The sequence below is a fragment of the Cucurbita pepo genome, unplaced genomic scaffold, assembly GCF_002806865.2.
Source record: "Cucurbita pepo subsp. pepo cultivar mu-cu-16 unplaced genomic scaffold, ASM280686v2 Cp4.1_scaffold000599, whole genome shotgun sequence".
NCBI lineage: Eukaryota > Viridiplantae > Streptophyta > Magnoliopsida > Cucurbitales > Cucurbitaceae > Cucurbita > Cucurbita pepo.
The window spans coordinates 1-18540 of record NW_019646825.1 but is presented as its reverse complement, the minus strand read 5'-3'; the positions used below and the strand labels follow the sequence as shown (position 1 = coordinate 18540).

The window sequence follows — 18540 nt, the reverse complement described above, 5'->3', positions numbered from 1 at the left end:
AAAATTAAAAGTAAAAATAAAAGTTTTTAATGATAATGGAATCTATAACGCCCTACATCCACTGCTAGCCAATATTGTGCTGTCTTCTTTGGGCTTTAAAACGCGTCTGCTATGGAAGGTTTTCACACCCTTATAAATGGTGGTTTGTTCTCTTCCCAACCAATGTGGGACATCACAATNCCTGTGTCTACCCCCTTTCGGGGAATAGTGGGAAGGCTGGCACATCGGCGTCTACCCCCCTTCGAGGAACAGTGAGAAGGCTGGCACATCGTCTGATGTCTGGATCTAATACCATTTGTAACGGCCTAAATCCACCGCTAGGAGATACTGTCTTATTTGGGCTTTTCCTTTCGGGTTTTCCCTCAAAGTTTTAAAACGTGTCTGCTAGGGGAAGGTTTCCACACCCTTGTAAATTAAATGGTGGTTTGTTCTCCTCCCCCACCAACACGGGACATCAGACAAACTTTTGTATGATTTAACAATTACAAAATGTGAGTCTCAAAATTAATTTAAAATTTAAAAACAAAATTTATAAAATTATTAATCTCTACCAATATTGCTCACACGTATAAAGTCCAATGGGCCTAGAGCGGGTTAAGAAACAGAGCGCCAGGACCGGGTACAGAATCGTTCTCGTTTAAGCTCGTCTCTGTACTGAACAATTTTCGCGCCAAATCAGTGGCAACTGTAAGCAAAGTGAAAACGAATTCGCGAGCCTGAAATGGCGCTGCTGTGTTTTCTGCTAGATTTGAGAACCTTGCCTCCTCCCATCCTCAGCGGCTTAACGGATGTAAGGCCAGTTTGGATTCAAATTTGTATAAGCTTTCATTTTCGTTCTATCTCCGACTGACGAATCTCACGATTGTGTATTGTGTTCATCTGTTTCTGTTAGTCCTTGTTGCAGCTTGCCAATCTTTATGCTATATCATCATCGTCATCGGCTGGTAGGATCGGATTGTGTTACGTCTTCAAGAATGCGTCCTCTGGTCCTGATGATGCTCTTGTATGGATATGCAAAAACTTTCACTCACGCTCACGCATAGATATAGGCAGGCGCTATTAGAACATAGGCGTTTGAAATTTTTATCCTGATAGATTTCGTTACTTTACTCTTTTCTGAATTGTTTGGCTAATCGAATTTGAAGTTGAAATTGCTCGTTTGTGGTTATGTGTATCCATTACTGAATTAAACAGTTGGAGGTTGCTTACACTCCTAATAGAAGTTTTAGTCTCCGTGACTTCCACCGCGCTGTAGAGAATTTGCCAACCGATGCCTTTATTCCCCAAATTAATGACTACGTAACCGTCTATGGCCGCGGTATCTCCCGTAATAACTACTTTACTGGCATTTCTGTTGAATATTTATTGAATTGAATTTGGCTGCTACCTGATAGATGTGAAATTGTCGGCTGTTTTAAGTGATCAAGTTCTATACTCATGGGGAGGTGAAAATGTGAAGAGGAAAGTGATTGTACTAAGCGCATATGCACACTATGATTTGGATTCCCACCTGGAAAAGACACTTATGGTTGGCCATTTATTTAGCTGAACTGCTAAGATTTTGGTTCATCTTCAATTTGGATGATAAGTCTAAGGGTTTTTTCTTTTGGATTGTGTTTTTATTTTCCTCAGGAGGCGGCTAACATGCGTGTTTCAGTTGAGTTTGTCATCTTTAAGCAAAAATCGAGCCATCTCAATTTCATTGAAGAGGATGCTAACGGGCTAATTAGACGCATTTCTGACATTGATGGCTGCTCTCTTGAATTATACCTTCCAGGTAGACGTAGAACAATGGTTTACTCTCCTACTCATATTTTGTGAAAAGAAAGTTCTGAGAACTTATGAGATTTCCCAACTCTGTGGGCGTTGAGTACTGTGGTGATCTATCACGTGATTACTTTTAACTCGTAAGAAATAACAATTCCACAAATTCTTAATAGTTGATGCATATCTTGTTCATTTACAAGTGGAAAATTTTCAACCTTTTCTGATCCAATGTAAAAAATGGAAGTCGTTGCATCTTGATAATGGGGAAATTGTATAAAGGACATTACTCCATTGAACATTGGGGGTGGCTAATGCATATCAGCATCAGTCCTCTTGGTCTATAAGTTAGTCTTCATTAAGAAATCATTCTTCCTCAATTGTCTATCGGTCTGTTTAACCATAATTGTTTACTATAGTTCTGGATTCATTTTTTCACCTCTTTAGGTACCTTCACACCACAAATTGCAATCTTCTAAATTTTCCTATACGTAGTTCATCGTAGTTATCTATTGGCAGTGGATTGAGCTAATGTTTAAAATATTTTACAAATTTGCAGATGTCAGAGTATTTCAAAGCCTTGTGAGACAATGGTTGCACGACCTCAAGGATGATATGAAAGAACCATTAATAGCTTGCTTTGATTTCAAAGGAAACCTCATTTATTCCACGAACCAGATAACCTGCAACTTGTATATGACTGTCACGCAGATGATTGATGGGTTTCCCCCTTGTCAGGTATATTCTTTCAATCAGATTATTGATTATTTGTGTAAATTTTCCTGTCACGCAACCTAATAGTAGAGTAACCACTTCTGCACATTCTGATGGGAAAATAAATTTGGACTAAAAAACACATTTGACCATGATAATTCCATTGAACTAATGATTTTATTTCATCGAGGTTCTTTCAAATTTGGGACAATCTAGTCTCCGAAACTTAGTATGTAATTGTGAAAGTGAGCCATGTTACATCATAGGCAAGGATGAGTAGACACTTCAAATTAGTTCCGGAGAGGGTTTAAAATAAAAGAGTTGTATTTTCTCATATTTGCTGACAAGCTCACTCAATTTCTTCAATTGAAAGTAAATGGCTAATCGAGCTCAATAGTTTGGAGCATTCATGGATTTATTTTCATTTTTGCTTGGCAGCAGAGTTCTCAAGAGGGTAGGATTCAAGTACCTCGAAATATTTGGTTTATCCTGTAGTTCTTTACCTTTCATATTTGAATGTCATTTTAGTTCTGTCAGGATGCTGAAATTTCTAATGAAAAGAAATAGCTTGAAATTGAACCATTTTTTTTTTGGAAATGTTGCCAACTAAAATGGTATAATCATGTCCATATCTGGGAGTTCAATTATAGACTTCATATCCTCCTAAGTAGGACTAGAGAAAAGTATCAAATATCATATTGAATGCTTTGGTAGCTTTATTCTGCATTCTTAGGCTGTGGGTAAGAATTTTAACTGTTACTGAAAATGTTGTAGACATGCAGATGTCATGGTATGCCATTAGAAGTCTACGGAAGAAAAGAGATGAAGGAATCTTCCTGTGCAATCAGCGGGGATTTTTTGGAAACCTCTGACGTAATGAAAAACACAACGAAAGTTGGGGAGAAATCAATCCTGTTTCTGCCGTCGTCTCAGTGTCTTACCAAGTCTCAACTAAATTCTTCACAAATTAAATTTGACATCATACAACGAACCAACTTGGGAACCTTATGCGAAAGTAAGTTGGTTCTGAAGCTCTGTCAATTTCCCTCCCATTTGCCTTCTATATTGACATGTTTACTGTGTGGGAATTTTCCCTGAAATATCAGGGAATGTATGCTGAATTTTGTATGTCTGATACTTTCCTGTTCTGGTGCTCCACTACCCAAGTCGTACATGGAAAAATCCTGAGCTCAATTACTACTCGTCTTTCTCTGCTGACTGCTCACGTTTGCTTCGTACATCTATGCTCTTCCAAAATAATTTTTCAAACCAAAGTTAGACCCTGTTACCTATAACCATTATGTAAAGTATCATTAATAATTGTTATCTTACCTACTTTTATTTTTATAATAATAAAAACCCTACTCTCGTTTCCCTTGAGGTTGACTTTCAGGTTATGGGCTTATGACTTTTCTGACTAACCCAGATCATGACATAAATCATAAAATATCATATGTTAATGATTACTCGTACACTAAAGGCTGGTGGTCATCTTTGATTTTCTTCCCAACCTTCAATTTCTGTCATCAAGAAGTAGTAGTCAACAAACACTTTATGGAATCACTTTTCTAAGTTTTGACAGTTTGATGTAGGTGTTATTATGGGAGCCTCCTATGTTGTGGTTCCATCATCAGAATCTTCTTCAGCAGGAAACGATGAGTTTGAGTTGAACGCTTTAGGTGCATAGGACAACCTCCATTTAATTTTTTCAATGTGCTTTTCCTTCATATACTTTATATAACATCCCCTTATCATCCCTTTGCCTCTGGTTTCAGATGACACTGATATATATATTATTACTTCTTTATTCCTTTATTTATTTGGTAGCTTTTCGTGGACTTTGTGGTGCTCTCCACTCACTAGATCAGGGTTTGGTTTGCCTATCAAATTGGAATATGGAGACCTTAAATGAATCTACTTTCCCTTGCTATTATATTCTACAGCCATCACAAAATGGATCAATGTTTCTTAGGGTAATAATCGAATCTCTCTTTTGACATATGGAGTGTTTACTGTTCTTTATATAATGATTACTGTCTTCACCAATGATTTTAAGTTTTATCATTTTGATTTAGAATCTATTCCTTTTGATCAACTAACAAGAGTGCAAAACACAATTTGGTTAAGCTTTCTTGTCAATTCATCTCTGAATTATTAAGGGAAAATTGCAGCGTCTTGCTGGCTCTGAGGAAGTTCTCTATGTACCAGACATCAAGACTTTGATTACGGCTCATGTTTGCCAGGAGATCCAAAGCTCCATTCTTGTCTCGTTGGAGAAGGTTGAATTTGTCTAAACATTTTTAGGTGCATTATTATACAATCTGAGAAATATGCAAGATGCAATTATGGTATTCTCTCAAATTATTTCTTCGTGGGGATTAAAAGTACCTTCTTTCATCTTTAGGTTGAACTAAAAGACTACAATCCGTTGATGCATGAAAGAGGCCTCCACCAAAAGTTGAACGTTCTTGTGAAAGAAAGTTTGGAGTTCAGGTAGTAATCCTCTCCTCCCTCGTGTATATTATATTATAGCTCTCTTACATTAGCCAAGGTGGTAATGGATTTTTTAATTACATTCTAATTTTTCTTTTTTCAAAATTAAACTAATGAAGACTATTTGGAACACAGTTTTCTTTATTTAGTTTTCCAATCGTTAGAAGTAGTTTTTGAAATTGTTGTCAAATGTTGAAAACGTAAACATTATTTCTTTTAGTTTCCAAAATTTGGAAAAGATTTCAAAAGGGTTTTGGAATTAAATTACAAAACTAGAAACAAATTCTGAATATAATACCCTCGCTGGCTCTACTTTTTGGACCGGCGATGCAGCACTGAAACAAAGCTGCTGTCAGAGTCAAACGAAATCTAATCCATCTTGGTTTTCTAATCAAAGAACGTTTGAGCTTCTCGGACTTCGATTATTCTCCTCTCTGAAATCTAATTAATGTCAAATAATTTCCTAGAGACAAAGATAACGTACAACACTGTAGCTTTCAATAATATGTGTCACATTTCTGTGCCACGTCCCACATTTCAAGGCAATTTGTCGGGTTTTCTTATCAAACTTGATACGCCATCACATTTCAGAAACAATAATGTATTGACCACATTCTGTATCTCCCAATTGCGTAGCCCTTAATTTACTTCTTGAAATTTTTGTTATAATGATGAGTAGTAGAGCTGAAAAATAGATTTTTCTTGGTGTTATATGCCAGGTCATTAACTCCTAGGTCAGAAGAGGGAACCTACGGCAATGAATCAAACGGCCCAGATTATTTGAAAGGGATTGTGAACTCTGTAAAAGACGTTGAAATTGTAACCGCAATGGACTGCATAGAAGCTGGAGTTGCTGAAACTTGGGAGCAGCTAGTTACCCATGAATTCCCTGAAACATGTCCAGTTTATGTCTCCAAAGACAAGCTGGATCGACTTTCTCTCTCGCCACCCGATGGCAACAAACAATTGGCTGTGAAAACGTCAAGGATTTTAGAGAGACTTGAGATACCAAGACAGAGAACTAAGGCTACATCTCCTAATACCATCAGCATTGACTTGGTTGATCCAAATAGTCCAACGAAGAAGCCACCAATCCCATTGGTGCCAGTTCTGGCCCGAGACCAAGGCTTCACAGGTACTCAAACTCAACTAATGAAACCAAATTTCAACAAACTCAAAAGAAAACGTACATGACCACCCCTACCCCCAAAATACTTTTCTTTTTTATGGAGAGTGTCTTAGAGTTATCTGATGTTGACCACTATTAAATTTTTCACAAGTAAGAAAGAGGAACACAGAAAGGACGTGAAAAAAGGGAGATTCTTTCTTTTTTTAATACTTACCTACTCACTAGACACTAGTGAATGAATATCTCTTAGTGACCACCTATATATATATATTTTACAACTAGGATAGTGGAATAGAGAAAGAGTGAAAGAGTTCTACTAATTTTTTTAGAAAATAAATAGTTCTAAATTTTTAGTAGGATAGCTACTAACTTGTGAGAATAGATTTCAAATTCCTAGTAGTAGTTAATTGAAGTATTGCCTTTGATGGGTGTATATATGTGTTATTTCTTTTTACTGGTTTGGATAGGATGGATAGGGCTGAGTGCTTGACTGAAATATGATTAATGTGCATGTTCTACTCAAATCCATAATGGAAACCAGAGTCGGTATTTGTTGAGGTTTCGTGCAAGATTCAGGTTATAATAATGACTTTCATAACTTCCTGATAAATGTTGTGGCTGAAAGTGGAAGTAAATTGTCATTTTTAATTACTATTTAATATGGATAGTGCTATTTAGGACAAATAACCTTGCCTTGCTATTCAGCAAGCATGCTCTTTCTCCCTCTTTTGGGATTAAATTGCAAGTCTTGTCGAGTTAAATTACAAGTTTGTTCAACAGATTTTTCTGGACTGTCTTTCAAAGTTGTGTCCATTTATTTTAATGTGTTTTAGTTTTTTTTAATGTCTACCACATTAACTCTTATTTAAAGGTTATATGGAAAGTCGATTTTAGATAAGTGAAAATATGATATTGACAAAGTTAATGGTATAGATTAATTCTCTACATTTGGAGGGAGATTCGAAGATAGAAACTTCAAAATTAGTTGAATATAATAGATGGCAAAGTTATATTCCATATTTTGACTGATAACGATTTAGAAAAAGCTTACGGATGTTGTCGTTTAAAATGTTAACTTTATGGGACAAAGAATTTAAAAATAATTCTTTTTAATATATAAATTCGCTTAATGATTTAAACTTTTGAAATCTAAGTTTTTTCTTTTAAAAGTTTAAATTGAAGGGATAGATATTAGAACCATGGAATTTTAAAATGATAATTGATGTTTTATACTCTAAGCTATGCTTTTAAATTTAAATGTTGTTTATGTGTAAACAAAATTTGTTAGGTTGTAAGGTGAATCCAAGGGGTGGTGAAAAAAATATATAGAGTATATAGAGATAAAAGGAAGTCAAATTGTTCCCGCCCTCTCTTTGGTAACGCCCACACAGCCACAATTTCTTCACGCAGCTATGAAGTCTGTTGTAATAAATTTATTAATATATGGTATAACAATAATCAGTCATGAACTTATGTTCATGCACGTATACTCTCTAACAATAAACATGAGTTATTGAGACAAATAATTATACATGATTATGAACGTCAATATTACGTGAATTATAAGTTATGATTATGTACGATTACATGTCATGTTATACCATATCATTTAACCAATGATGTTTGTGGGAATTGGTACAGATATTCAATTAATTAATATTATTAGTTTCGGAATCAATAGTAAAAATATATTATATTATTTATATTAAAATCTTTTTTATTTTTACTATTGGAGGGTGGTAGTGGGAAAGGTGAGTTAAAAGTTAACCCAAGGGTTGAGTTAAGAGTGAAGAGAAGCACATGGTATGGTTAGTTAAAGGGGGAGTGTCCCAATTGTGTAGGGAATGGTCCCCTCCCTAAAAGAAAAGCCCAAAAAAGTCGTAAAAGAAAGAACCCAAAACCCACCACAGCTCACTTCTCAGCCACAGTATCCTTCCCAATCTATCTCCTTTTGCTCTGCTATGCTATGCTCTGCTCTGCTCTATAAATATATATTCTTCCATCTTCCCTCTCTCCCTCCACAAATCACCAAATTTTCTCTCTCTAAAGCCTAATCACAGTGGAACCCAGTTTCCACTCTGTAATTAGCACCTCTGCAACCATCCAAATAATTCTCTCTCTCTCTCTCTCTCTCTCTCTCTACGGTTCGTTATCCAACGGTTTTCTTCTTCCCCTAATCTTCTCAAATCTGCCCTCTATCATCAATCGAGTTTTCAATCTCTTCAATTTCTAGCTTCTACAGAAGCTCCCATTCGTTGTTTTTTGTTTTTTGTCTCGCCGGAGATGATCACCGGGAAGGACCTCTACACTGTCCTGACGGCGGTGATTCCTCTGTACGTGGCCATGATTTTGGCTTACGGCTCTGTTCGTTGGTGGAGGATCTTCTCGCCGGATCAGTGCTCCGGTATCAACCGCTTTGTTGCCATCTTTGCCGTACCCTTGCTTTCCTTCCATTTCATCTCTAATAATGATCCTTATGCTATGAACTTTCGGTTCATTGCTGCTGATACTCTGCAGAAGATTATTATGCTCGTTGCCCTTACGATTTGGGCGAATTTTACTAAAAATGGGAGTATGGAGTGGATGATTACCATCTTCTCGCTTTCAACTCTGCCGAATACTCTCGTCATGGGGATTCCTCTGCTACAGGCTATGTATGGAGGTAACTCTGGGAGTTTGATGGTTCAAGTTGTTGTTATGCAGTGCATTATCTGGTACACGCTTCTGCTTTTTCTGTTTGAGTATCGTGGAGCGAAGATTCTTATTATGGAGCAATTTCCTGAAACTGCGGCCTCCATTGTGTCCTTCAAGGTCGATTCCGATGTGGTTTCCTTGGATGGGAGGGATTTTCTTGAGACCGACGCTGAAATTGGCAACGACGGCAAGCTTCATGTCACTGTGAGGAAATCTAACGCTTCACGGCGGTCGTTAGGGCCTTGTTCACTTCCGGCGTTGACGCCTCGGCCGTCGAATCTCACTGGAGCGGAGATTTACAGTTTAAGTTCTTCGAGAAACCCTACGCCACGAGGTTCGAATTTTAACCACTCGGATTTCTACTCTCTGATGGGATATCAAGGACGGCACTCGAATTTTGGCCAACCGGAATTGTATTCCGTTCAATCGTCGAGAGGTCCGACGCCTCGGCCGTCGAATTTTGAGGAGAGTTCTGCTGTTCCGACGGCGAATTCTCCGAGGTTCGGTTTCTATCCGGCGCCGAATCCAGAGTTTACAAAAAGCGTTAAAACACAGCCACCCCAGCAGCCGCTGCCACAGAACGGCGGTCCGACGAGTAAAGCCAGCCATGATGCTAAGGAGCTTCACATGTTCGTATGGAGTTCAAGCGCTTCGCCAGTTTCAGAAACTGACGGTCTTCATGTATTCGGCGGGTCCGATTTAGGAGCTACTGAACAAACAGGACGCTCCGATCAGAACGCCAAGGAAATCAGGATGTTCATCGCCGATCACCCGCAGAATGGGGAGAAGAAAGGTAGAATCACAAAGAACACAAAAACCCAATAATCACAAAGCTTATTTCAATGCATTTAACGATAAACTATTGTTGTGATCATGATTAATTAGTTGCTGAAAGTGAGGGGTTCAGAGGGGAGGAGTTGAATTTTCAAGGGAGAGTTGAGGTAGACGATGAGAAAGAAGAAAAGGGTCCTATTGGACTTCTCAAGCTGGGCTCAGGCGGCAGCGCCCCCGCCACAGCTCCGGAGAGTGGGGCGGCGAAACAAATGCCTCCGACGAGCGTTATGACACGTTTGATCTTAATCATGGTGTGGCGAAAGCTTATTAGAAATCCGAACACATATTCAAGTCTCGTTGGCCTTGCTTGGGCTCTTATTGCCTTTCGGTACTGTGTTTAAACTTTGAAGCCATTGATTTGGATGTTCTCTTGTTTTCTCTGTTAGCCCTCAAGTTTGAATCATTTTTTGTGTGTTCATTTGCAGCTGGCATGTGTCTATGCCTAAAATAGTAGCGCAATCAATCTCCATACTCTCTGATGCTGGGCTTGGAATGGCTATGTTCAGCTTAGGTGAGTCAAATCTATCTCCTACAAGTTTCTATTGGCTTTTGTATGCCTGCAAACGTGTTCATCTCTGGTTGCTTGATAGAGTTCTGGGTTTTTAGTTTTCAGATTTGGAAAAGTGATCCCACGTCCGTTGTAAATGTGTTTTAAAACCTCAAGGGAAACTCTGGAAAGAAAAGCCTAGAGAGGACAATATCTACTAGCCGTGGACTTGAACTGTTACAAATAGTATCAAAGCCAATTATCGTGAGGCGTGCCAGTGAGGACGTTGGACGCCCAAGGGGGTGGGGTGGATTGTGAGATCCCACATCAGTTGGAGAGGGGAACTAAACATTACTTATAAGAGCGTAAAAACTAGTATCTAATAGTAGTGGGGTTGGGATCATTAACAGATAAGGGTACATTTTTTGTGGGGAGTTTTTCAAATTTTCCGGTTAGCAACGGTGATTTGTTAGATTAAATTAGGCAGATATTAGGTTGTTGTTGTTGTCTATGTCTGAAATTATGGCTTGGTCCTTACTGCCAACACCAACTAGGAACCATCCATTTGCTTCTCACATTCTCTGTCACGAACCAAATCCATAAATATTTATCCTCTTCACTACAAATGGATCTCTACCACCCAACATGTGGGTCCACTCGTCAGTGTCTCTGGTGGTTTAAGTTTCATATGGTCACATTTGTTGTTGACTCTTCTGCCGTCCCCTTTACATTGTGAAATGATTCTCATTAAATTCATCTTTTTATGGTCCAAATGACTCTTCTCTCTCTCTCTGGTTTTTGTTTCCCTTCCAAAGGTATATTCATGGCTTTACAACCGAAACTAATAGCTTGTGGAAACTCCGTTGCTGCTTTTGCCATGGCAGTGAGGTTCCTCACTGGCCCGGCTGTGATGGCAGCTGCTTCGGCTGCTATCGGCCTGCACGGCAATCTCCTCCGCGTCGCCATTGTTCAGGTTACTCGAACTGTCCGTTTCACCATTAACGAAACTTATAGCAAGTGACTCCAACTATGTTGATCTGATATGATCTTTGCAGGCTGCATTACCCCAAGGCATTGTTCCCTTTGTTTTTGCTAAAGAGTACAACGTTCATCCTGCCATCCTCAACACCGCGTAAGTTTCTCACAAATTCAACCGAATACTTACTTTAACTTGACTTGACATGTTAACAAAGTGAGATTCTGTGTCTGATTTGTTGTGATGCTGTTTCCTTCCTAACTAATATCAATCTTTACTCGTTGTTGGGTGCGTGTAGAGTCATATTCGGGATGTTAATAGCACTTCCAATCACTCTCATTTACTACATTCTTCTCGGCTTGTAAAACCTCGGCGCGCCATTGCCAGAAACACAAGCAAAAAAACGCTAGAACATCACCCCCCACAAGGTTTGATTCAACACAATTCAATTGTCAAAGAAGTTCCTAATATTTGGGGGGTTGGGGGGAGATTAGTACAAAAGCATACTCTACTAGAAGAAGAAAAAGGGTTGAAATTTTGAAAAGACAAGAGAGAGGGAGAAATGGGAAACATTGATGAGGAAATCAAGGGAAGTGGTTCTCAATCCTTTTCGATTTTGCATGAAAAAGGTTGTTAATTTCAATGTTGTTGTTGTTGTTGTGGTGTATGAAGAAGAGGACAAATTTGACTAACTTTGATGACCATTTTGTGAAATGGGTATTGCAAATAATGAAGAGAACACAAAGGAGGCAGGGTGAAGATGTTGTTGTAGTCAACCATTGTTGTGGTTTGAATATGATCGGTTGTGCAATTATATGAAGCCTTGTCGTCTTGCTCTCTTCTGCTTTGTTTTTGTAGATTTACAGAAAGGAACTTTTTTGTAAAGATAAAGAAGATAAGAAGATGATAATGTGTACTTTCAGCATCAATACAGTGTGGAAAAGATAAAAAAGATGAGAGAACAAAGGCATCTTTTAAAGCAAACTACTCCTTATCCAACCACTAATTCAAAACAACCAACATTCCACTTCAAAACAAATACAAAATATGTTTAGTTCCTAATTTAGTGGATGTAAAATTTTGGTATATTCACCCACCCTATGGATGAACATCAAGAGTGAGGCTCCCCCGGTAGCTAATAATCCCTCCTTGTCACGACCTTTGCACGCCTTCTCGACCTTATCTAAAAATATTTTGAAAACTATGAGTATTAGAAATACTAAGTAAACAATTTCACTGGTATGTTGGGTTAGATATGCATACTTAGTGAAAAGTATTGCAAAGTTGAAGGACCTAAAATCGTCTCTCATGTACTAAGAGCTTATAGCCATAAGACCATATCACGAAGAGATGGTATAATTTGGATGCACACACATAGATAACTGCCACGAGATCGTATCATGAGTTCCAATGTTATTCTCATACCCAAAAGTAAATAAGTACTACAATTATGTAAAGTTTTCGTACATATAAAATCCCTTAGTTTTAGGTATATACAAACATCGCAACAATTCACGGAACACCCAGAAACACCCAAATCTAACCAAAGAAAGGAGGTTCTACTTTTTTAGCTTAGCTTTTTCACTTTTATAAAGGAACTTAGACTTGTATAATTTCTTCAACCAAAGCCAAGTTGTTTGGTAATTTGATGGGACCTTCCATAACATCTTTATTTTTGCATCTTTCTTATTCATAGGTTAGTGGACACAAATGTTATTCTTTTCATTTTTTTTGTTTACCATATGGTTTGTCTTATGATAATGTGTATCCAATCTTAGAAAATACCCGGTTGTTTCTCTAAGTTTAGATCAAAGTAGTTAATGCGATCGATATTTGAAATAATATTTCGTTCACGATTCTTAAACCTCTTGACTAACTATGAAAACGATCCAGCTATTAGACATATCTCATTTAATTCTTATTCAATTATTTGTCAATGTGTCTCGTAGTTAGCCAACTACACAAATGGTTAGGTTCATGAATTCTCCCATATGCTGACTTTTTGACCTCTTTCTAAAAGTAAGACTGTTACGATAAATCATTTAAATATATTTTATCCTAAAATTTGCTATAGACTTAAATATTCGTAAACTTTGTAATTATTATAAATAAATATTTTTTATTAAAAAAATAAAAAATAGTCCAAGAATTATTAACTTATTTCTTATTTTTTCCAAAAGTAGTGTCCTTTTTGGTAATTTAATAATTCTAAAATCATTTTATAAAAATAAACATTAATAATTTAAAATAACATTGAAAATTTGGATTGTTGAAGAGGCTTTAATGATAGCCCGAAATTAGGTCCCTTAAAATTCATAACATATGAAATAATGGGATTTCGACATAACATAAAAAAAAAATTAAAAATTAAAAATTAAAAATTTTAAAATAATAATAATAATAATAATAATAAAATAAATAAATGGCTGGCTGGGACCAGAAGCGTGCGTTTTGTCCCATAGGTTTGACTCGCAGTCTTTCCCTCTAAATTTCTCCGTTAATATTTTGTTTAAAAAATACGTTTAAAATTTTTAAATAATTTAAAAAATAGGTTTTAACTTAAAAATATATTCATGAAAAACTCTTCTAAAATAATTTTAATTATTTTAAAAAATATTACATATTTTTTAAAAAAAAATAGTACATGAATTGAATTTATAATATTAAAATAATAGCAGAGCAAGTGGTAGAAGAAATTAAATAGCAATAATGAAGAAGGGTTTTATTTTTAGGACCATACATGAACGCTGCACAATCAATTCTTCTTTTCTAACCTTTTTTCTATCACTATTCATCCCTTTTCAACGCACACGATAACCATTCTTTTCGTTCATCTCGATCCAAACTGCTCCAACTCGACTTCCATTTGTTCTAATTGTTATACCCGTTCGTTCATTCATTTATATCCTAAATATGGCACGTACCCTGTTCACTGAATGTGTAGATAATGAAATGACATTGGATTCAAGCGTGTACTAAAGTTAGAACAACTCTCTCAAATGGAAAGAGCAGTTCGACTGATTTTAGTATGTACTCTCGACCCAAGAAGTAGGAATTGACCGACAAATATAGTTTTGTTTAGATTGATCGAACCACGTCATTGTATGGTATAAAAAGGGTACCCTACAATTTGATATGATTTGGCCTTTAATTCTGATGTCTCAGTCCTTTGCTACTTTCCCACATGACCCAATATGGGCAGAGCCACACCACACGAGAGCCAACCCAATAATTGTGGCCTTTCCCTTTCATTGCAATAATACCTTCCAACAACCCATTCTCTTTCCCATTTAACCATTACACTGTACCATGTACGGATCCGGTTACATGCATCATACCTCTTCATTAGATACGAGTCGTTCTTCAACTTTTTTTTTTTACTTTCGATTTGATCAGTTGGCAATCTCAAAAGCAACTAGCTAAGCTGTAGCACTGTCTTTCTGTGAAGTTGAGCTCATGGCAACAAAGGTCGCTTTGTGCCAATTATTGTGGTGGTAAAACTTGTTGAGTGAAGTAACTGGAAGCAAGCTAAAATGGAACTCGATTGTTCAAAACCTAACATTAGGAATCATGGGATGTGGTAGTCATGTATTTCAAGTTTAATAGACCGTATATTATAACACGATTTATTAACAGGTGAGTTTCTAAACTCGAAGGTCAAAAGCGTAAATTACCCTTACCCGCTCAAACCTTAAAAAAAAACCACATTAACTAAATTTAAAGAATATTTCTAAAAAATATTAATTGTCAAAATATGTGCATGGGAAGGATTTGAACCCATGACCCCATGACCCAAATGTATATAACCTCGCATAAATTAGCCCAATGATTTCAAGGCCCATTTTCATTAATTACATTATTATTTTAAATTATTTATTATATATTTGAAACCATTGAGAAAAATATTATCTATAAGGTACCGAGAACACCAATAATATGTCTACTGTAATCGAGCGAAAGTGTGGAGAAAACCTGAGCTCATATTTTTTCGATTTATTGTTGGTTTTTCTTCACATGTATTAACGTCTTGAAATTTCTTCACATGTATTAATTAATCTCGTCGAAAAGAAGTTGAGGAAGAAGATACATGCAAAAGGATTAGGTCTCCATCAGTTCAACTCGACCTATTTATGTTTGGTTGGGTTGATTTTGCTTAATTCAACCCGACCTATCTATCTCAATTAGTCATGACTAAGCCCAATTTGATATGGTTCTAGCTCATTGCACATTTCGACCACTTACGCTTTCGAAGTATAGGGAAGTTCGGGAAAAAGATTAGGATCGAGAAAAATAAAAACTTATAATATGATATTAATTATTATCACAAGGGCTCAACAAAAGTTAATCTCAATCCTAGCACATGATGAACCCTACAACAAACAATCTCAAACCTCCTTCACATTCACCACCACACTCCCTCCATTACTTACCTCCTTCTTCACCTCCTCCTCCTCTTTCACGTCCTTCTTCTTCGTCTCCGTCTCTGCCTCCTCCTCAATTTCGAACGCGTCGACCGGGTAAGCCCGGGACAGCCCAGCCGGGATCTGGAAGGTAATATTCCCGGTGGGCGGGTCGTCAACATAGATCTCGGACAAAGTGAGCCAAATCAAAACCTCCTTGGCCTTAACACCAGTCAAATTCTTGACCCTATTCTTCTCCACATTGGCAGTGACCTCTTTGGCATAGGTGACTTGCTTCCCAATCTTGTGGAACTTGTGGGTTATGGCCTTCTTTTGCTTCATCCAAACGAACCCACTCTCCTTGACGTACCCACACTCTATTATGTCCTTCAATGGCAAAAGCCCATTGGGAAGCCCCACCTCTTTCAGTAGAAGCCTTGTCTTCTCCTGTGACACCTTGTCGCCATAGTACACCTCGTCGGCCTTGCCTTTCACCTCTTCTGTGATTAGACTCATACTTCACTACTTTCTCCTCCTTTTTGGTGTTGGAATGGTGGTGGGTACCCCTTATTAATATAGCTTTCTTTCTTTTCTATTTCGGATTCTATTTTCACCAAATTACCTATTATGCCATTCACTCTCTTTAAATTCTACCCGATCATTTATGACCCGAGTCATCTTTTTGGGTTTTTTTCTTTCCGGCTCTCCTCCTTTTAAAACGCGTCTGCTATATAGAGATTTCCATACACTTATAAGAAAAGTTTTGTTCTCCCTCTCTAACTGACGTGGGATCTCACAATTCACCTTCTCTTCAGAGCCAGTGTCCTCGTTCGCGCTCATTCCCCTCTCCAATCGTTACATATGAGTTCGAACTCTTGGAAATATGGATTTTTAACGTGTAGGTTAAGGAAAAGCCATGGAAATATGGGGGACCTTCCAACTTTTAATGTAGCTCATGTCACGCCCATAAGCTTTTATATCCATAATAACTCTTATAAATGAAACATCTACCCCTACGGTTCAACGTAACCAAATTTTTTTATATAAATAAAAAATACTCTAATACCATGTTAGATGAACACGACTCTCCACAATAGTATGATATTGTTCACTTTGAGCATAAGCTCTGGTGGCTTTACTTTGGGATTTCCAAAACTCTCACACTAATGAAGATAGTATTCTTTAATTATAAACTCATGATCATTTTCTAAATTAGCCAACGTTCGACTTTCATCAAACAACAACTTCAACATATTTACTTGAATAAATGAAAGCAAAAAAAAAATATAATCCTCGTCCTTGTTTAGTTTTGTGCATAACGGGATAGAGAATACAATCTTTATTTCCTGTTTAAACGGGAATTTTTCGCTCTACAAATTAAACGGAATTTATTAAAACCATTATATTATTCATTACACAGGTAAGGTAATGAAAGGGGGTAGAAGAAGGGAATTAAATATGGAAGTTGCAACAACCTTATGCATTTATAATAGCAGTAAATGGGTGTAATATTAGGAAGGCTAAAACCAATGCTACAAGAGATGGATTGAATGGCAAGGCACAGTCCTCAGCTCAGCTGCCCAACTGTTCCACCCATCTGGTTGTCTGGGGTTTGCACTTATATCCCTCTGCAACTGGTCGGCCCACCCGTCTCGATTAAATTTATATTCTCGACTAAAAGGTTACATACGTAAAATACAAGTGAACGATCTTAAATTAGTTCTGGCTTCTTACATACATTCTATCATCATATTCGATATTAATTGCGTACTTAATTCCAATGAAACTTAATGGGTATCCATACACAGCCCCATACTCAATAAATGATATGTTAATGTATGTTTAATTTAAGTCGGGATAATGTCCTACATAAATTTCAAAATTATACTATAAATTATAAAAATCTATAAAAAAAAAAAACCATAATTTTAGATAATATATGATATTAGAATTAATATTCGTCGTTGGTCGAGTATCACACACCATAAAATTTTGTATGTCAAAAGAATCATTTTATGTAGTTAGGTCTCAAGAAAATATTGTGTATTCAAAGAATTTGAATATGATATATGTTTCTCCACTGTAATCATGAACAAGCTTCTCGAATAATTGTCTTATCGTATGCACTAGGGTAACTATAATGATCCATATCAGTGATTCGACACCTGATGGTTCCAACATTCTTATATGACATGATTACGTTACATACTTCTTACTTTCAAGAGTGGAAATATTCCCATAGACCAACATAAGTTATTTCAGCCGGTGTCAGTCACATGCCTTCTATAAATTTCTTTTAGGAGATTACCAATATAAAATTGTTCAAAGCAAACAACATTTAATCATGAAATTCGTATGATTCAGTAAAGGAAAGTGCACATTGTTAGTATAGAAAATGATTTTCAATTCTCGTAATACCTTATTTCGAGTATTTTAAAAATATTCGAGAAGATTTCAAGAGTTTCTTAATAATTTTTAAATTTTTCTTAAATGTCAAAGGTACGGAAAGAAAAAAAAAATACACCTTTCAAAACTAATATTAAAAAGTTAATCTATTAACGGTAAATAAACGATTATTATTATTTTTTAATTTTTAATAAAGGTTACAAGTATTATTCCCAATTTTAAAATTTTACATTTAAAAAAAAGATGTTAATGAAAATTTTAAAATTAAAAAATATTTTAAAAATACATTTTACTGACAGTCTAACTTAAAAAAAAAAAAAAAATAGAACTTTTAATTAGATATTATAAAAAATTAATTAGGTATATATATATTTATTTATTTTTTAATCAAAATCTACATTCTATTTTTTTATTTAATTTTCTCTATAATTTTCATCGCCTTGGCACGCGCGCCAGTCATCGGACATCATAACCAACGTATCTCACCTTTCTAAACCCTACCACCCACTGTACTCCGCCCCGCCGCACGCCGTTCCTGCCCGATAGTTTCTAAACCCTCGAGTTTGCAGCAGCTTAGAGCTTAAAAGGGTTGTTGGGTTTTCTTTAGGGGTTTCAATCTCAGGGGCAAGATGAAGCAGGTAGT

General features: G+C 36.6%; 3 protein-coding genes across 3 annotated transcripts; 2 read left to right on the top strand and 1 right to left on the bottom strand.

Annotated features, from left to right (window-relative positions):
* The first annotated feature begins 622 nt into the window (after positions 1 to 622).
* On the top strand, positions 623 to 6669 carry LOC111785619. The gene is made up of 12 exons (XM_023665993.1): positions 623 to 790; positions 893 to 1003; positions 1195 to 1318; positions 1395 to 1528; positions 1633 to 1777; positions 2324 to 2502; positions 3253 to 3493; positions 4071 to 4157; positions 4306 to 4451; positions 4650 to 4757; positions 4883 to 4971; positions 5691 to 6669. Exons 1-12 carry the CDS (start codon positions 722 to 724, stop codon positions 6163 to 6165), a joined length of 1908 nt encoding a protein of 635 aa, XP_023521761.1. The 5' UTR covers positions 623 to 721; the 3' UTR covers positions 6166 to 6669.
* A 1379-nt stretch (positions 6670 to 8048) lies between these two features.
* LOC111785621 (auxin efflux carrier component 4-like) lies at positions 8049 to 11930 on the top strand. Its single transcript, XM_023665995.1, has 6 exons — positions 8049 to 9587; positions 9680 to 9956; positions 10054 to 10139; positions 10931 to 11088; positions 11171 to 11247; positions 11390 to 11930. The coding sequence occupies exons 1-6, from the start codon at positions 8384 to 8386 to the stop codon at positions 11454 to 11456; spliced, it is 1869 nt and encodes a 622-aa protein (XP_023521763.1). The 5' UTR covers positions 8049 to 8383; the 3' UTR covers positions 11457 to 11930.
* Positions 11931 to 15368: 3438 nt separating this feature from the next.
* Positions 15369 to 16051, bottom strand: LOC111785620. The gene has a single exon (XM_023665994.1). It carries the CDS (start codon positions 16005 to 16007, stop codon positions 15477 to 15479), a length of 531 nt encoding a protein of 176 aa, XP_023521762.1. The 5' UTR covers positions 16008 to 16051; the 3' UTR covers positions 15369 to 15476.
* Between the last annotated feature and the right edge of the window lie 2489 nt (positions 16052 to 18540).

What these genes read in the sequence shown, in the direction of transcription:
- LOC111785619 (XM_023665993.1), top strand. Translation starts at nt 722, where the DNA reads ATGGCGCTGCTGTGTTTTCTGCTAGATTTGAGAACCTTGCCTCCTCCC. An exon ending in CGTAACCGTCTATGGCCGCG is followed by an intron (nt 1,319 to 1,394) that starts GTATCTCCCGTA and finishes GCTACCTGATAG; the next exon opens with ATGTGAAATTGTCGGCTGTT. An exon ending in ATGGATCAATGTTTCTTAGG is followed by an intron (nt 4,452 to 4,649) that starts GTAATAATCGAA and finishes GGAAAATTGCAG; the next exon opens with CGTCTTGCTGGCTCTGAGGA.
- LOC111785621 (XM_023665995.1), top strand. Translation starts at nt 8,384, where the DNA reads ATGATCACCGGGAAGGACCTCTACACTGTCCTGACGGCGGTGATTCCT. An exon ending in TGGGCTCTTATTGCCTTTCG is followed by an intron (nt 9,957 to 10,053) that starts GTACTGTGTTTA and finishes GTTCATTTGCAG; the next exon opens with CTGGCATGTGTCTATGCCTA. An exon ending in TCCGCGTCGCCATTGTTCAG is followed by an intron (nt 11,089 to 11,170) that starts GTTACTCGAACT and finishes TGATCTTTGCAG; the next exon opens with GCTGCATTACCCCAAGGCAT.
- LOC111785620 (XM_023665994.1), bottom strand. Translation starts at nt 16,007, where the DNA reads ATGAGTCTAATCACAGAAGAGGTGAAAGGCAAGGCCGACGAGGTGTAC.